Consider the following 19,866-nt stretch of genomic DNA (forward strand, 5'->3'; position numbering starts at 1 on the left):
ATATTTAACATTTTGGAACATCCTGGTGGTGATGACTTTATGAAACACCATTCTTCCAAGAATATTTCAAGAAGAGCTAGTTTTAGAAAAATTACTCTTAGTTTCAAGTGTATAATTTAAATAGCGATTAAATTCCACTTATTACCTGTATTTGCTGTGTGAATATTAGACACAGTAGGTAACACACTTACGTAACATAATTAATAGGAGAAAAAGTAAAGGTAAAATGCATTAGGAAAGATACATGTTTAATTGGCTACTACAACCTGTCACTGTTCTAGGCAATTCTTCAAATTGAGGATGTCGCCAACTCACAGTTGCAGACTTCTGCTGTGAATCTTTGTGACTTAACAAGCTGATTCTCAACCTACAGATCTTGGGCACATGAGAAAGGAAATCCCAAAGATGTGGAGTATGGTATCCGCGTTTTTTTCTTTCTTTCTCTGCCACCACTCTGCACCATCATTAGGGCATTTGGACTCAAAGTGTGATTAAAACAGCCTGTAACCTTTGTGCCTTAATCACAGTATTCTTGACCTGACAAATTCCCCGACAGAATACATTCAGGCCTGATCAGTGATTAAATTCTGAAGCTGCTGAGTCTTGGATCTAACAAAAACCACTCACTACTTCTCACATTCCACTCCATTCACTGTCCATTGCCATGTGAAAAACAGGACCTAAAGTTGAAATAAGCAAGTACTGCCTGTCTCTGCCGAAATGTCAGAAGTCCTATGTTTGAATAACTTTATAAATCTTTTTCAAATCATTTAAAAATGCAGTGTTAGATGGTGTCTGGTAGTATTATAGATAACAACACAAATATTGTAAAGACTTTATCTGTTAACACAATGTGCTTCTTAATTCTTCAATGAAGTTATCTGCCACAATACAGGTTGAAAGATTTGGCAAGGGGTGGATGCCTTATTTAATGCAAAAAATATCTCTTGATAAATCCATATGACCTTGAAATATTTTGCACTGTTCAAAACAAGAGGAAAAACACTGCAGTTAAGGAATACAGGAAAAAGTCCTCCCTTTTCCCACCTCATGATGTGGAGGAAACATCTGGAATTAAAATAGCACATCATTCCCAATGTATTTGCACATCCGGACATCAGCACATAATCTCCTTGGGGACAAATTAGAATGATAATTGGCTATGGCATATGTGACTCTTTGATTCTGTGTGTTAATGGAAGGGGCTTTCCACCAGCAGCTGAATGCATCTATGACTATCCATGTTTTATAAAACATAATCAGAGAAATAAGTAAGAAATTAAAATTAAAGTTTCAAGCACAGCACTGATGATTTAGTAAATTGAGGAGTAGTAACTTTCAGACACCATCAGCTCAGAAGTGTAATAAGGATGGGTACCCATAGTGTAGTCAGTAGTGTCCCTGCCTCAGATCCAGAGCTGCAGATTCAAGTCCCAATCCAAGACTGAGTGATGAGAATGGTGTGTTCATAATGTAACTAAATAACTTGACTATCAATTGTAAATCCTTTCAATGCACACTTTTGGTAGGCAGTAAGAGTGGGAGAGATTCCTGATCAATCATGTAATATAAAGAAATCAGAGCTTCTACCAACATTGTCCAAGCTGCAACATGCATGTTGAAATGTATGTTGCCACAGTAACTCAGACCCCCTGAGGACCTACTTGGCTGCTTTGGCTAGACTCCCAGTTCAGATCAAATTGCTACCAAAAGCATGGAGTCAATCTTCATTTCAGTAGGAGTGAAATTAGTGTTGGGCTGCTTTCATTTCTCATGTTGGAGGTCCTAGCACCATGGGTAGTACCTGCCTTTGGCAGAGGACTCATGTAGAAGTGCATTTTAATGCCATTTGAAATCTAGAGGCCTACATGACCGTATCGATACAAGTCTCAAGCACATAGTAAATACCTGCTACAAGAATGCGGAGTTGATAGATTGTGATATTGTGCACAGTTTGAAGAGAAATGCTGTCACTTTGAAACTCAAGACTTAAGCTGATGTTGTCTCTTAATAGCTAAAAGAGAAATTGCTGGAAAATTTCCCCATGTCTGACAGCATCTGTGGAGAGAAATCAGAGTTAACATTTCAGGTCTCAGCATTCTGAGGAAAAATCACTGGACCCTTAACTCTGATTTCTCTCCCTAGTTGCTGATAGACCTGCTGAACTTATTCAACAATTTCTGCTTTTGTTTCTGACTCCCAGCATCTGCAGTTCTTTTGATTTTTACTTTGTCTGTTAATAATGTTTGGCTGACCATGTATTCAGCAGCAGAGGAATTCAATTCTAATGCTATTTAAAAGGATCACCCAGCCAGTTTCATATTAGTGCTGGCTGGTCTCTTCTGATTGATATTATGAGTCATCAGGTGTTTGGTGGTTTTTGATGAGAAGGGCTCTCATCAGGAGGAATGTTCAGGAAATACTTCCTGCACCCAGGTCTCAGCATGGAATAAGAGGGGCAACATACTTGCTTCAGCAAGGATGTCCTGACTGAAATCTGTCACCTATTACAACCACACTGCAATTTGTAAACAGGGAGAGGACCCCATTATGAATAGTTGTGAAGATGATCATAATGATGTACTTTTATGCACCCAGCTCTGTCCTGTTTAGAGATGGGTAGATTTGGAAAATGTTGCAGTTTGCCTTTCATAGTTGTGTAAGGAAGAATGCTGACACTTTCTTTGAGCTAAATGCATTTTCGCAGAGAAGAGGCGGAGTGAGCATGCAATTTCATGAGGATTGCTGGTTATGAGTTTCCAATATTTATTGAATTCTGGAACGGTCCCAGTGGATTGAAAGGGAGTAAATATAACTCCACTATTGTAGAAAATAGGAAAAACAAAAAAGGGAAATCACAGTCTGAAAACAATCATCTGTAAACTACTGCAATATTTTAGTAAGGAAGTGATAATAGCAGACTAAAACAATGATATGATTAGGCAGATTCAACATGAATTAATAAGAAGGGAAATTATATTTCACAGATCTATTTGAGGTTGAAAGAAACAGGTATGGGAACTAGTGGATGTAGCATGTATAGATTTGTAAAAGACATTCGATAAGTTTGGTGTGTGACATAAGAGCTCTTGGTGTTGGGGATTATGTATGACAATGGGCAGAGACATGATTAAAGGATAGGAAACAATAGGAATAGGAGACTCATTTTCAGATTAGCAGGCTTTGACTGGTATGATGTCATGAACACAAACGGGGCTGAGCTATATTAATGACTAGTCTCGCCATAAAAAGGACAATCATTTAGGACTGCGGTAAGGAGAAATTTCTTCATAGAAGCAATTGTGTTTTTGTAATTCTCTATCCCAGAGTGTTGAGGGAGGTGGGAGTTTGGTCTCTAATAAAATGAAGAGCTTGGTCATGGTGAGTTATCCCAGCACAGATTTGACTGAGTCTAGCGTGGACTCGTGTTGGCAGCTTGGCGTGTCTGGTTTCCCGGCAGCTTCTGTACTGATAAGGCGATCTTAATGCTGACTCAGGGCTGCTGCAGCAGGGACGGGTTTGGGTTCCCAGTGGTGCTTGTGTCCAGCGCAGATTCATGGAGGTGGCAGAAGAGGTGAGTTTGGGCTTAGTATGAGGGATACAGCAGCACGGCAGTGGCTACATCAGCAAGTTGCACCCAAAGTGGACTAATGGCAGCAGAGTCGAGTTTGGGCAAGTGCGGTATCAGTGGCGTCAGCATTGGCAAGGGCCAACGAGGACTCATAGTGATGAGGGCATCGATGCAAACGAGATGGCATGGTGAAGGAGACTCATGTTTAGTCACCAGGCCCATGGCCGACAGTGGAGCACCTCACAAGAACATTTGTAAAGTTGAACACGTTCTCTTTATTTCTTTTTTTTTGCCTTTATATTCAACGTTTTGGTTTACTTTTCTGTGTTTTAAGATGATGCTGTAACAAAATACACATGACAATAAATAAATAAATTAAACAAAACAAAAATAAACCAAAACACATCTAACTTTAATTCTAACTCTACCTCTATAAGTTTGACTTGAAACAATTATCACCCCAGTCCGAATGCAGTAGTTGCTTCGTAAAATCCTTTGAGCTTTTGGCTTTTATCCTGAACTGTGCTCATTCTTCCAAAAACTTTTATGGCAGTCAGCCAATGAATTGACCAAACCTGATCACAATGTTCGATCACAGCGAATGGAGTTTACTGTAAACAAATCCCAAATATTTAAACCAAGTTGCAGTCACACACCATGCTCCATAAGAGGTAATTGTGGTGCTAGTATGTTTAGCAGAGCACTATGATGCCTCCCTTATTTGTCAGCACAGGAAACTGCAGGATACAGCTTACAGGACAAGTAATATCTAGCTTGGATGGATGCAGTTTGCAGTTCTTGGAAGTCAATCCTCTCAAATCCAGGACATCTGTGCAGGATGCCACTGACCTTCCCTCCATCATAAGGTCAGAAGTGGTGACGTTCGCCAATGATTGTACAATGTTCAGGGTAATTTGCGACTCCCCAGCTACCAAAACAGTCCATGTCCAAATACAGTAAGATCTGGACAACATCCAAGTTTCGGCTGAATAATTGGAATAACATTTGACTACACAAATGCCAGAGTGTGACCATATAAGAGATAATCTAACAATTGCCCTTTGATATTCAATGGTGTTACTATCACTGAATCCTCCACTACCAAGATTTGAGGTTACCATTGACAAGAAACTGAATTGGACCAGCCATATAAATGCAGTGGCTTCAAGAGCAGGTCAAAGGCTAGGAATACTACAGTGAATAACTCACCTTGACTCCTCAAAGCTTGTCCACCATCTACAAGTCATAAGTCAGGAGTTTAATGGAATATTCCCCACTTGCCTGGATGAGTGCAACTCCATCAGCACAGAAAATGTTTGACACCATCCCTCCTTGACTGGTGCAGAAATTCACCAAAGTTCTTTCCAAACCCACAAGCACTTACATCTGGAAGGTCAACGGTAGCAGATACATGGGAACATCACCATCTGCAAATTTTCCTTCAAACTACTCAACATCCTGACTTGGAAATATATTGCTGTTCCTTCATTATTACTGAGTCAAGATCCTTGAATTTCTCTCCCCAATGACATGGTATGTCTCCTTACAGCTCAGGGACTGTAACAGTTCAAGAATGAAACTCACCACCATCTTCTGAAGGGTATCTAGGGATATGCAATTGTTACTGACCCATCCCATGAGCGAATGCTTAGTGTTCCTGCACTGCTGTATCTGATTGCCCTTCTTAGACATTCTTGTGATGTGGGGAAGTGTGTAGACTGAGAAGATCATGACTTCACCATCTGCAGCTTGAAAATTCTAAGTTTTTGTGGAATAAAGGGGAGGGATAATGTGGAATGGAAAATTGAATATAAGGATTGGGTCAATTATAGCATCTGTGCTCTTCCTACTCTCCACACTAGATGCCTCAGGAGTGGACATCATTTATTTCTTTATGCATCAGCAGCTGAAGGCATGCCTAACTCTTCTGTTTGCTCCCCCTGCTTCCAGCCATGTGCAACCCTGCCCTGTGGGAAAGAAAGAAGTATGCAAGTGAATCTATTTGGATGAGTTGGCTGTCATTGTTGAATAACTAGCAATGTGTACAAACAGTGGGTATGTGACTGGCAGCAATGCTAATTATGCGAGGATGTAATGGAGCATATGACTGTCAGCTTCAAATCTGATTGATAGAAATTATTCAAAGTTGTGGGCTGGTTAACTTCACAGTGGCTGAGTCCGGTGTCGTTGGTTCTGTATAACATTTAAAGAGATATGGCTGGATTTTCATGGAAGTTGAAAGGGCCTCTGACTTAGCCAAAATGATATTGGACCCCTGATTCATAGGAATGTAGGATCTAAGAGTAGGCTATTTGGCCTTTGAAGTCTGCTTCACCATTCAGTAAGATCATGGCTGATCTGGTGATGGTCTGAGCTCCATTTTCCTGGTTTTATCCAATAACTCATAACTCTCTCGTATATCACAAACTCAGCACACACCATTTTTGCTGGGGGTGCAAGCGAGGCCAAGTTGTAGTTTGCCTCTGTGAGCCACAGATGTAGAGCTGAACGTGTCAAAACAGGTGAATTCTTCAGTAGTGAGATGTGAAACCATAGCGAAGGAGCTTTAGGCATTTGAGCAAAACATCTAAAGTTGCCAGAGGCATTTGGGGGGTTGGATTTCCTTTCTGTGAGGTGAGGGTGTAGGTCTCTTAGGCCTCCTGAGGTCATTTGTCCTTCAGCAGACCTCAGGTGGTCTTTGAGATTGTTAAAGGTAGGCACGAATGTGTGTAAAAATGGGATAAACTCACTGGAGCTGTAAGCTGCCAAGCTGTTTAAATCCCCAAGCTCTTTAAATTGGAGAAAGGCACCAGCCTATTGCTTATAATTTCAGTGAATGGTTGTTGAAATAATACGAGGGCTATCAATATAGTTTTTTAAATTCATTCACTGGATGTAGGCGTCCCTCGCTGGGCCAGTATTTATTGTCCAGAGGGCAGGTAACAGTCAACCACATTGCTGTGGGTCTGGACTCACATGTAAACCAGACCAGGTAAGGATGGCAGTTTCCTTTCCAAAAAGATATTATTGACCCAGATGGGTTTCTCCTGACCATCAACAATAGCTTCATGGTCATCATTAGACTGTTAATTCCAGACTTCTTTTGAATTCAAATCCCACCATCTGTAATAGTGGGATTTGAACCCAGGTCCCCAAAACATGACCTGGGTCTCTGGATTAACAGTCCAGTCATAAAACTATTAGGCCACTGCCTCCCCATCATCTAATTGGTGCTACATGACTAATTCCACGGAGAGCTGTAAGTTCACAATTCGATTGACAGCCCCGAGTGATTATAGAGTTCATGATGTGTGGCTATGAAACAATTTTTTTTTCATATGGAATTAAATATTGAAGGAAGTTAAATGTTATTGAGTAGGGTTTATCAAGGAGATTTTTTTTTATAAACAGTGATGTCATTGATAGATGCTTAGGACTTTATTTCACCTCAGCATGTCTCCTGAAGTCTGCCCATGTTAGGTACTGGAGGATTTGGCACAGTAGGTATAAGGGCAAAGTGTTATGAGTTTAGGTGTTAAAGGTAGATGTTATGAGTTGACATCTATTAGACCTAAGTTGGCATAGGTATTATACATCATCATGTGAGGCGGTTAGGGGAGTATGAGACGGCATGGATGGGACAAGGAGAGGGCAATAATAAGAATAGGGCCTTACAGGACTGTTTCCTGTTGTTTTTATTGCAGATGGATTGGGTCTTTTATGTAGCCCCTGTGTCTATCTCTGCATTCTTTCTGGAGGTGTGACAGGCCCAACTCAATCTTGTGCACCTCCTGCCACTCCTGCCAAGTCAGGTTAGCAACTAGAACTGTTCCCAACTTTTCACTCCCAATTCTGGAGCAAACATTCAGTCTGTATACTCTGGCTTTATATAACCCCCTTTGTTGTAATCGGGGATAGGATAGTTAGAGGCATAGACACTGTTCTCTGTGTCCAGGGTCAAGAGTCCCGAAGGTCGAGATGCCTGCCTGGTGCTCGGGTTCAGGATATCTCATCTGGGTGCAGAGGAACTTGGAGTGGAAGTCTAAACATCCAGTAGTCGTGGTCCACGTAGGTACCAATGACAGACAAAACTAGGGCAGAGGTTCTGCTAAGGGAGTACGGACAGCTAGGAACTAAATTTAAAAACAAAACCAAAAAGGTAATAATCTCTGGATTGACACCAGTACTGGGGAAGAAGGGACCTGTTCCAATGAGACAGTCTTCATCTGAACCATGCTAGGACCAGAGTCCTAGCAAATCACATAACTTGGGCTGTAGACAGGGCTTTAAAGTAAATGGGGGGATGGGGAAGGGTTCAGTTCCAGGGGAAATTTGAAAACCCAAATTAAAGGAGGTGATAAGAGTGCAGAACTCAGGAGAGGTTATTAAAATCTCAAGCACAGAAACATATAGGACAGAGTGTATGGGAAAGGGTTAACAATCAAACTTCAAGCATGCTGGATAAATGAATGACAATGAGAAAAGCAACGGTTAGTACAGGCCTGAAGGTGTTATATCTGAATGCATGCAGTAGAAGGAATAAGGCGAATGACCTTGTGGCGTAGATTGAAATTGGCAGGTATGATGTGGTGGGCATCACAGAGACATGGCTGCAAGAGGATCAAGACTAGGAGCTGAATATTCAGGGATATACATCCTATTGAAAAGATAGGCAGGTGGGCAGAGGGGATGTGACTGTCTTATTAGTAAGAAATGAAATTAAATCAATAGTAAGAAACAAATTAGGGTCAGATAGTGTAGAATCTGTATGGGTAGACTTGAGGAACCGCAAAGGTAAAAATAATTAGTTGGAGTTATGTACAGGCCTCCAAACAGGAGGGAGGAGCTGGGGTGCAAAATACACCAGGAGATAGAAAAGATGAGTAGGAAAGGCAAAGTTACAGTGATCATGGGGGATTTCAATATGCAGGTGGACTAGAAAAATCAGGTTGGTATTGGATTGCAAGAAAAGGAATTTGTGGAATGTCTATGAGATGGCTTTTTGGAGCAGTTTGTGGTGGAGCCCACTAGGGAACAGACAATACAAGATTTAATGTTGTGCAATGAGGCAGACTTGATAAGGGAGCTAAGGTGAAGGAACCATTAAGGAGCAGTGATCATAATATGATTGAATTTAATCTGCAATTTGAGAGGAAGAAAATAGAGTCAGAGGTAACGGTATTACAGTTGAATAAAGACAACTACAGAGGCATGAGGGAGGAGTTGGGTAGAATTGACTGGGAGAGGAGCCTAGCAGGAAAGACAGTGGAACAGCAATGGCAGGAGTTTCTGGGAGTAATTCAGGAGACACAACAGAGATTCATCCCAAGAAAAAAGAAGCGTAGTACGAGGAAGATGAGGCAACCATGGCTGACTAGGGAAGTCAGGGACAGCACAAAAGCAAAAGAAAAAGCATATAATGTGGCGAAGGGCAGTGAGAAACCAGAGAATTGGGAAGCTTACTAAGACCAACAGAAGGCAACAAAACAGAAATAAGAAGGGAGAAGATTAAATATGAGGGTAAGTTAGCCAGTAATATATAGGCAGACTGTAAGAGTTTCTTTAGATATATAAAGGGCAAAAGAGAGGCAAAAGTAGACATTGGGTGGTGGAAAATGATGCTGGAGAGATAGTCATGGGAAACAAGGAAATTGCTGAGGATCTAAATAATTACATCATGTCAGTCTTCACGGTGGTAGACATGAGTAATTTCCCAAAGATTCAAGCAAGTGAGGGACCAGAACTGAGCATGGTAGCCATCACCGAGAAGTTGCCAGAAAAACTGAATGGCCTGAAAGTGGATAAATCACCTGGACCAGATGGACTACACCCCAGAGTTTGCAGGGAGATAGCTGAAGGAGGCGTTAGTGCTATCTTTCAAAAATCACTAGAGTCAGGTAGGGTGCCAGAGGATTGGAAAATCACTAACGTGACACCCCATTTAAAAAGTGAGTAAGGCAAAAGATGAAAAATTACAGACTGATTAGCCTAATCTCAAATGTAAATAAGAACCTGGAATCCATTGTTCTGAATACATGAAGTGTGGTAAAAGAGGGCAAAGTCAGCATCGTTTCATCAACAAATCTGCTAGAATTTTGAAAGGAAGTAATGAGCAATTTAGACCAAGGAGAGCCAATGGATTTTAGCTATGCGGACTTCAAGAAAGCTTTGACAAGATGCCACACAGAAGCCTACTGAGCAACATAAGGGTCTGTGGTGTTGGAGGCAAGGTGCTAGCATGGATAGAAGCTTGGCTGCCTGGCAGAAAGCAGACATGGGCATAAAAGGCTCCTTCTCAGAATGGCAGCCGGTGACAAGTGATCTTCCACAAGGCTCAGTGTTGGGACCATAACTTTTCACATTATAGATTAATGATCTCGATGAAGGAACTGAGGGCATTCTGGCTAGGTTTTCAGATGATAAAGGTAGGCAGAGGGACAGGTAGCACTGAGGATGCAGGAAGCTGCTTAAGGATGTGGACAGGTTAGTAGAGGTGACAGATGGAGTACAACATGGGAAATTGTGTGAGGTCATGCACTTTGGTAGGAAGCGTAGAAGCATGGACTATTTTCTAAATAGGGAGAAAATTCAGAAGTCTGAAGTGCAAAGAGTCTTGTGAGTTCTAGTCCAGGATTCTCTCAAGGTAAACTTGCAGGTGTTGAGTCAGTAGTTAGGAAGGCAAATCCAATGAAGGCATTTATTTTGAGAGGAATTGAATATAAAAGCAGGGATGTACATCTGAGACTCTATAAGGCTCTGGTCAGATCACATTTGGAGCATTGTGCACAGTTTTGGGCCCCATATCTCAGGAAGGATGTACTGACCCTGGAGCAGGCTCAGAGGAGGTTCCTGAAAATGGTCCCAGGAATGAAAAGCTTAACATATGAGAAATGTCAATACTTGATGGAGTTTATAATGATGAGGGGGAATGTAATTTAAACATTGAAGATGTTTCCATTGGTAGGAGAGACTAGGACCCGAGGGCACAGCCTTAGAGTAGAGGGAAGACCTTTTAGAATGGAGATAGGAAGAAACCTCTTCAGCCAGAGAGTGGTGAACCTATGGAGTTCATTGCCACAGAAGGCTGTGGAGGCAAGGTCATTGAGTATGTTTAAGACTGAGATAGATATGTTCTTCGATATGATATATCGAGGGGATTAAGGGTTAAGGGGAGAAAGCAGAACAATATGGTTTAGAAACTTATCTCATGATAAGCCATGATTGAATGGTGGAGCAGACCAAATGGCCTAATTTCTGCTCCTATGTCTTATAGTCGTATGGTCCTATGGACCTTGACAACCTGTCTGAGCTCATTGAACCTGGCTAAGCTCATTGGGGCAGCACGGTGGCTCAGTGGTTAGCACTGCTGCCTCACTGCGCCAGGGACCCAGGTTCGGTTCCAGCCTCGGATGACTGTCTGTGTGCAGTTTTCACATTCTCCCTGTATCTGCGTGGGTTTACTCCGGGTGCTTGTGTTTCCTTCCACTGTCAAAAGATACGCAGGTCAGGTGAATTGGCCATGCTAACTTGCTCATAGTGTTAGGTGCATCAATCAGAGGGAAATGGGTCTGGGTGGGTTACTCTTCGGAGGGTCAGTGAGGACTTGTTGGGCTGAAGGGCCTGTTTCCACACTGTAGGGAACCTAATCTAATCTAAACTTTTTGCATTTCAGCTTTGAGATCCTCAGGATTGGACTCCTAGCATGGCTATTTGCTCCTGCTACCTTCTGTTTGTGTGTCTGCATAGTTTTCTTTATCCATATGGATACAGGATCTCTCTTTCCCTTCACCATTCTGAAAACCTTGGACTTATTCTGTCCTGCGTTGTGTTAAGTCAGAAGCAGTTGTACAACACCTCCCAGCACCTGGTCCAGTCACAATACATCCCCCTTTAAGAGGTTCAGGCATGAACTGCTGCTGGCTAGCCTTAATTCATATTAACCTGTCGGAATTTTGGGGCCTGTTGAGGCAGGCAAATCTGCACAGTCTTGCTAGTATTGTCGGCTCACAGCAGGCAATATGTAGTTGGCATGTTGCCTGCATCATTTTGAACGAGCATAGGTTTGTGCATCATGATCTCCCCATCTGTTTTCAGGACCTATCAAATTTCGCACCTGATGTTTCTAGTTAACAAAAACGGATGAGGGGTTGAGCTTAATCCCCATGGATTTAGTGCCTGCTAGAATGCCATAAATAGCATTTCACTCTGAATCACTCAGTAGATGAAGAACTGTGATGACCCTTGTATACTAAGTGACTGAAAGTCTACCAATGAAGTAGTGTGCTCCTTAGGCAGCTTCCTCAATGCAACTTCATTTGGGTTGATGAAGCTCAACTGGGGCCGCAAATTTCAATTCTAAGAACAAACATATATTCTGTATGGTTGCTGCAACAAAACTTCAACATTTTAGTCAGTACAGAGCTCCAAAAACACCATGATTTTGTAGTCCACTCACACCTGTCAAGTCAGCTTTCATGGACAAGTAAAATTATGGTAATGGTGAAACCAATGACTGTTTCCTCATAAAAACTCTTAGTTCAATTACAGTTCTTAAGTAACCTTTCAAGAACACCACCCTACAATTGACTATTGGTGCTGGTAACTCAGTAACGTGGCTGCAGCACTAATCAAAGAAAAACCTTAATAATCAAGGATATAGGAATAACGTTTTGCTCAAGGATCCTCACAGAATCATTGGAATAATTGTAGGGCCAAGTTTCTGTTTAAGTTAATGATCTGTTTTAGTGTCACTTGCTAGTAAAGCTCCTACATGTAAAAACAGAGTTTATCACAGGCTGATTTTCAGTATGTCGCTGAACAACATACTTCCAATAACATTGATGGTACATAAATCATGCAGTTTTCTCCATCCACCTCTAATGAAAACAGTGCCAAGTATTATCCATGTCTTATGTCCTATTGAAGTTTTGAACCCAGCCTGTACTCCTTCATATTTGTCGCTTTCTCCTTAATCTTGAATGCAGCACCAGGCATACCTAAAAATGTGTACAACCTGTTGAAGCTACCAAACAGGACTACTCGCGTTTTATAGGAAGGATATTATTAAATTTGAGAGGGCACAGAAAAGATTTGCCAGGCTGTTGCTTGGACTGGAGGCTTTGAGTTATAAAGAGAGGCTGGGTAAACTAGGACTTCTTTCACTGGAGCGTAGGAGGTTGAGGGGTGACCTTATACAGGTGTATAAAATCATGAGGGGCATAGGTGAGGTGAATAGCAAAGATCATTTCCCTGGGCTTGGGGAGTTCAAAACTAGAGGGCATAATTTTAAGGTGAGAGGAGAAAGGTTTAAAAGGGACCCAAGGAGGACAACCTTTTCACACAGAACGTAGTTCATATGTGGAATGAACTGCCAGAGGAAGTGGTACAGTTATAACGTGTAAAAGACATGACTAGGAAAGGTTTAGAGGGATATGGACCAAACACACACAGAAGAGTGTCGTTTAGTTTGGACAATTTGGTCAGCATGGATGAGTTGGACCGACGAGTCTGTTTCCGTGCTCTATGACTCTCTGACTCTATGTGGTTCTAATATGATATGAATATCGACTTTAACCTCTGAATTTGATTATAAATTAGCTTGATAGATTCTTATGTGTCAGTTATTGAAGGTCATGAATTAATGCACTTTTATCCAATTCTCAGTGGGCAAGACATACAATGTAAAGTACTCTCAGCTTCTACGCAATTGCTGTAGAAAGCTTTGCAGCAATCTCATGTAATAATTGGAAGTTTCCTTCAGATGAACGTTGGTGGTTTGCTTTCAATATTGTGAGATGGGAGGATCAGTTGAAGGAGCTGTGTATTATGTTTGGTTTCCGAAAAATGCACAGCACAAACTCCTTGATTTCCCATTTCATTGTTCACCTTGATTAACAAACAATATAACTGTGTGAGGGCAAGCAGGTGTACAAAAGGCAACAACACAGTGCCCGGTTGTTGTTCTGCAGATTTGTATAGGCTTCCAGCTGTTTCAAGTCCTACATATTGATTTTAAAACAGGGAAGAGAAATTTCAATTTGGAAAAATACCATCAAAACAGGAAAAAAAAGTTAACAACATTTTCCGTTGAGTGAATAGATTCTGAGCTAATGATACCGAAGTATTGACGAACATAGTTCTAAATTAATTTCAATTTGAGAGGAAACAGGAAAGTAATCAGACAGAATGAAATATAGAAAAACAGGTTCACACAGTTACAATACCTATGTATTAATTAGTAATTGTGATTAGAGTTAGTGAATTCTGGTCAAATTCACCATTTCTTAATATTTATGAGTATCACGCAAGTCTGGTATTATAATATTTGTTGTAAGGTATGTTTTCTCACCAAAGATGTAACAGCAGTAATGTTTTCCCTCTATTTCTATTACAGAGAGTATGTTTGCAGAAACCATAACTTCAGCACGACTCAACACAGCACGACTGAATAGTTGCCTTCCTCAGACAAGTCATGACAATGCCAACTTCAATAATAATGAACTGGAGAATAGTGTTGTGGTGGCAAAAATCACAAACCTAAATGTAGGTGAAGTTCAAAGCCTTGCAGCAGACAATCACAATTTACCATGTTGTACCAACAGAAGGCTTCGCTCACGAGGCCTACCATCCTTCCTCGACACTGACCTTCACTTTCACCACATACGAGGGCCTGACATCACTCTTTCTCAGGACAGGATGGGCGCGTGCACAAACTGGAAGGAGAGTACTAGGACCCTGGTGTTCTCTGACCGACCTTTACATATTGGGGAGACCTTGTATGTGGAGGTGGGGCATTTAGGGTTACCATATTATGGTGCTCTGCTCTTTGGTGTGACATCATGCGACCCCAGTACTCTGCGAACAAATGAGCTCCCAGCGGATCCAGACTTCCTGCTTGATCGTAAGGAGTATTGGGTGGTGTACAGAGGTTTTTCAGTGCCCAACAGCGGTGATATTTTCAGTTTCACTATTCTGCCAAATGGTGAGCTCCATCATCGTGTTAACGGAATAAATGTAGGGATGCTGGTCTTTGTGGATACCACCCAGTCACTGTGGGTATTCTTCAGCTTACATGGAGTGGTCAATCAGCTCAGGATACTGGGTAAGGAGACTGGTACTTGCTTCTTCATTTTACATATCAAGCTTATTTAAATTCCAGTTATAAAATGGTGAATAAACCATATGTTGAATTTACAAACCATAAAAGGCAAGAAAACCCTAATAGATAAGAATAGGAAACTTTGCCTGGGCTTCTACTGTTTATTGGTCTGTGATCCTTTTTTGGATGTACCCTTACATGATTGTCAGACAAGGAAATAATGCTGTTCAGCTCAATGATTAATAGATTATACACATACCACACCACAGATACACATCTTCCTCCTGAGCAGTTACTGCATGAATCAATATCTTCAAGATAAGAAAATAGAAACATCCCTAAGTATTTCCTAATCAAACTCTGGGCATATTGAAATGAGTTGCGTAGAATAATAACCCCTTATTTGGAATTACTGTCCTTAAAGGCTCTTTAATCAACTCTTATTGGATCCTACATAAAAATTTCAAAAAGTAAACCAAAATATTTTGTTTCATAAAGTATATAATTTGTGTGTATTAGTGTTTTTTTCTCAGATATTGTAATAGCTGTGACTTGCATCATCAAATCATTTGGGAAATTAACAAAATGCAGCAAGTTTGAGTCTGTGCAACAGTGGAATGAACAGACAGTTTTAATATTAGGATTGCTGAATCATTAGATTAATTATCAAATATTCTAGCAAAGGAACTGACAAATTGACTTTTTAGGTTTGTGTTGCTTCTGTTCTGCACATGAGTTACCTATGAGCTTTGTCCCATTCCCTATATCCTTTAGTAGGCTTGTTTCTTCAGGCAGCTCATTTGTTTCATTTTAAAATAATTGATGGTTGGTACCTAATCAGTTAATGGGAGAGATGCCAAAAGATTAAAGTGTGATTGATCATCGAATTTGAAGCTAGTGGAAGCTGGGGGCCCAAAGGAATAGCCCAGTTGCATACAGCTATTGCTGGAGAGGAAAATTCAAGGTCATTACAGGTGTTGCCAGGGAAAAGTAAGTTGGGAGTAGAGTAGTCCAGGGATACTTTGTGTGGGTCAGGGAATCTCTCCTGTTCTGTGTTGCTCACAGCATATCATTGCCAATGCTTAGCTGAACTCACCTAATGGATTCAGCTGTTTGTACAGCTGCAAAGCGGACTGCTGGTTTTGTTTCATTGACAGTTTGATAAGCTTGTGATCTTTCTTCGAAATCTTTTTAAAATTCACTTTAGTTAATTTGAGCAAAGTTAGGAGACATTAAATCATTTAAAGTTTGTTCATTTTTCCTATTGGCTATGTTTGATTGGAAATTTTTTTTCAAAGGGAATTTTAAATGGCTTTTTTATTTCATGAGGATTTGAAAGAATTGGCACTGTGATTATGTGGTATGTTGATTCTATTCATTTGGATATTGTAAGAGTGTTTCAAAGGCTCAACAAATATCAAATGATAAAGTAAATGTAAAAGTTCCCTAACTAGTTCTCCAAACTGTAACATGCAGAAGATGACTTTATTCATTGGAGAAATTAGTGTTTCTGAACCTTTTACATCAATCTAATAATGAGAGAGTCCTATGATCAATCCCTACAATAATAGCATACGTTAATAACAGCGATGTGGAGGTGCCGGTGATGGATTGGGGTGGACAAGATCAGAAGTCACATGACACCAGGTTATAGTCCAACAGGTTTATTTGAAATCTCAAGCTTTCGGAAAGCTGCTCCTGTGTCAGGCGAAGTTCACCTGGTGAATGAGCAGCGCTCTGAAAGCTTGTGATTTCAAATAAACTTGTTGGACTTGTCATGTGACTTCTGACCTGAATAACTACATTTAATTATCACAGTTGAAGTTGGCAAAAGTTGTTAATCTTTCTTGTCAAAGGAATCCTGATACAACAGCATGCTTCCTACATTTACAGACACATTTACCACAACTTTCAGAAACCTACCCACCTTGACAAAATACCGACCAAAGGAAAACTTGTATTTGGAGAAGGAGTTCAAATAGCAAATCCATTTGCACTGAAAGAGCATGTTGGGTCACTATCTGCCATGTTCCGATCCCAAGGCAGTTGGCAGGAATCAGAGGGGATGAAATTTCAGCTCCACGTGCCTCTGATTTGGTCCTCCTCTTCAGGTTTGCTCAGCACTTGGTGCTGACATTTTAGCAAGTGGCCTCACCATTTAGGACTGAGATGAGGAGAAATTTCTTCACTTAAAGGGTTTATTGGAATTTCAGCCGTGGAGATTTGCTGGATGCTCATTCATTGGGGATATTCAAGACTGTGGTTGAGATATTTTTGGAATGTAAGAGACCCAAGGGATATGAGAATACATAGGGAAATTGGAGTTGAGGTAAATAAGCAATTTGATCTTAATGAATGTTAGAGCAGGTTTATTTTCTGCCGTTCAATCGTCTTTCTATCTTGTTAGCCATATTCCTTACTCATTTAATGTGCCATTTTTTTTTCCATAAATTTCTTATTGTACTGAATCGATTTTTGTTTTTGCAGTCTTCATTGATCACATTCATTACTCTTAAGTGTCCTCTGCTATTCATTACAGGAATTCAAGCATTACCTATCTTTGAGAACTTTAGTAAGTTTGAGCTGAACTTAACTAATTTACTAACAACCGAAGTAAAGCTCGCAGGCTTTGGTTATCTTTCAGTCATCCGACACAATTTTTCATAAGAACTTTGAAAAATTATGATCAGCTGCGTCTATCTCACCCTGAATTTCCCTCAGAATATTTCAATGTAAACCAATAGATCCTCGTAATTTAATTACAGTTGACTCTAATAACTTTTTATGACTATCTCTTTGAATAATAATTGTCACTGAGGCAGACTACCTATTCAATCTCTGTCATTATCTTACACTCAACTACAAGCTTCGTGCTTTGCTACAAACTCTTGTTGGGTCTACTCCCGCCTTGTGTATCTTCTTACTCTTATTACAGTATTTCTACAGAATTTTTTTTATCTTCATGATTTTAGCACATTACCTCTACATTACCACTTACATTTCATTTTCTATCCCTAGAGGTTTCAAGAACAGGATAACTAACTAAATCCAGGTTGATCTCAATACATGCAAATTCTGGGTTTTTTTCTCCGTAGAAAAGTACATAATTGCTCCTTGATGTTTTTTACAATATTTCCTTCAAGAGCTTTGCTTGATAAAGCATAATATTCATGAAATAAGTTATGTAAAATACAATTTCTCTATTTTGATTATCAGTTTTTCAAACTATAAGCTGCTCACCACTCTGACTATAACCATGTTCCCTTCATGTTCTTGAAAATACCAGTTTGGTCACCTTGAAGTTTTCTGCCTTCTGTTGCGTTGTGTGCAGACCATTTTATTTACCTATCTGCTCTTTCAACAAATAGAGGAACATTGGAAATTAGTGATTCGGCAACTTGTCAAGCTTTAGATAATTGAGATAATCCTTTTAAACTTAAAATTCTGCTGTAAATTATCTTGAAGAACACACCCTTTTTTTGTCCATTATTGTAAAGTCAAATGATATTGAAGAAATTCTCAGCATCCAGTACAAATCACTAAAGATATTTTGGTGGTGAATGTCCAATAAGTTATCTGATTTATACACAAGAGCAATCACTGCATTTCAATATTAATCAATGTCATTTCAGGTATCAATCTTATTTGAACAAGACTTAGAAAAAAACATGGTCAAACTATAAACCTCAGGGTTTTGCAATCCAACAATTTGTGAATTGTATTTTAAAATTAATTGAAGATCTAAGCTGCAATTTTTTTATGCATGTGTTCAGTGTTTATTGAAGAACAAATATTGACCAGGATACTGAGGAGATCTGCCGTACTGTGTAATGAGGTCTTTCTAGTCCACCCGAGAGGGTACGAGGGACCTCAGATTAATATCTCATCCAAAATACCTCACTCCAATAGTGCTGTACTCCTTCAGTATTGCAGTGGAGTTACAGCCTAACTTCTATGCTAAAGTCACTGAACTGTAACTTAAACTCATAACCTTCTGATTCAGAAGTGGTTATGCAACCATAAAATCATAGCTGATACTCATGACAGATTAAACAGATTCCACACTTGAGGCCACAAATGTTTCTTGTAAATAGTTTTTATAAATAGGCTCAATACCTCCCATGAGGAAACAGAGAGACAGGACATCAATTTAATGTAATCATAATAAGGGGGCCTCCAATATTGCCAGACTTTGTGGAACTGAAGAGTTATTTTGTTGAAAAAAATTAAATCAGTTTGTACAATGCAAGTCCTGTTGGTCAAGTTAATTAAATAGTAAATGCTAAAACCAAATACACATGGGACAAACAAAAGGAATAAAGTGGGATATAGTTTGCCTTTTGGTGCTATCATAGACCTCACTTCTGGTTCGTGATAAAAACAAATATGTTTTGAGGGGGTATAGGAGAGATGTTAACTGATACATTGTGGTCCTTCCCTGAGGTAAATGTCAAGGCACATTCATTACGACAGAGTAAAGAGCATCTCAGTCTTCATTCGGCCATTCTGTATTTGACCTTGGATTAGTGTCCATAAGATACAGAATCAAAACCCAATCAGCCCAAGTCTGTGCTGCCATAAATGACAACTTATCTGATAATCCTCAACTCTACTGTCATTTCCCCATAAGCCTTTAAAAGTCTGTCTATGTCATCCTTGAATATACTTAATTACCCAACCTCAACATTCCTCTGCCATATCAAATTCTGCAGATTCACCACCAGCTGGGAGAAGAAATTCCTACTCATCTTAACTGTGTGACACCTTATTATTAGAATATGCCCTTTGGCCTCAGACTCTCCCACAGGAGGAAATGACATTTCTGCATTAACCCTGTGAAATCCCTGAAGAATCTTACATGTTGTATAAGATTGCTTCTCATTCTTCCTTATTCCAATGAGTATAGGCCCAATCTACTTAATCACTCTTCATAAGACAATCCCTCCATACTTAATGTCAGCCTAGTGACAGCCTCCAATGCCAGTATATCTTTCCATAGATAAGAGAACCAAAACTGTTCCTGCTGTGATCTGATGAGTACCTTATATTTAACAAGACCTCCCTACATTTATAGAACATAGAAAATTACAGCGCAGTACAGGTCCTTCGGCCCTCGATGTTGCGCTGACCTGTCATACCAATCTGAAGCCCATCTAACCTACACTATTCCATCTACATCCATATGCTTGTCCAATGA

At 40.1% G+C, this 19,866-nt stretch overlaps 1 protein-coding gene across 2 annotated transcripts in view; it reads left to right on the forward strand.

Moving 5' to 3' along the window:
- neurl1b (neuralized E3 ubiquitin protein ligase 1B) overlaps positions 1 to 19,866 on the forward strand; it is a 476,454-nt gene that overhangs the window by 445,766 nt on the left and 10,822 nt on the right. For both annotated transcript variants that reach the window (XM_043703797.1, XM_043703798.1), the window contains exon 3: positions 13,965 to 14,672. In XM_043703797.1, the coding sequence (XP_043559732.1) occupies positions 13,965 to 14,672 (708 nt within the window). The remainder of the gene's footprint in view (positions 1 to 13,964; positions 14,673 to 19,866) is intronic.

This window comes from Chiloscyllium plagiosum, chromosome 14 (assembly GCF_004010195.1).
Source record: "Chiloscyllium plagiosum isolate BGI_BamShark_2017 chromosome 14, ASM401019v2, whole genome shotgun sequence".
NCBI lineage: Eukaryota > Metazoa > Chordata > Chondrichthyes > Orectolobiformes > Hemiscylliidae > Chiloscyllium > Chiloscyllium plagiosum.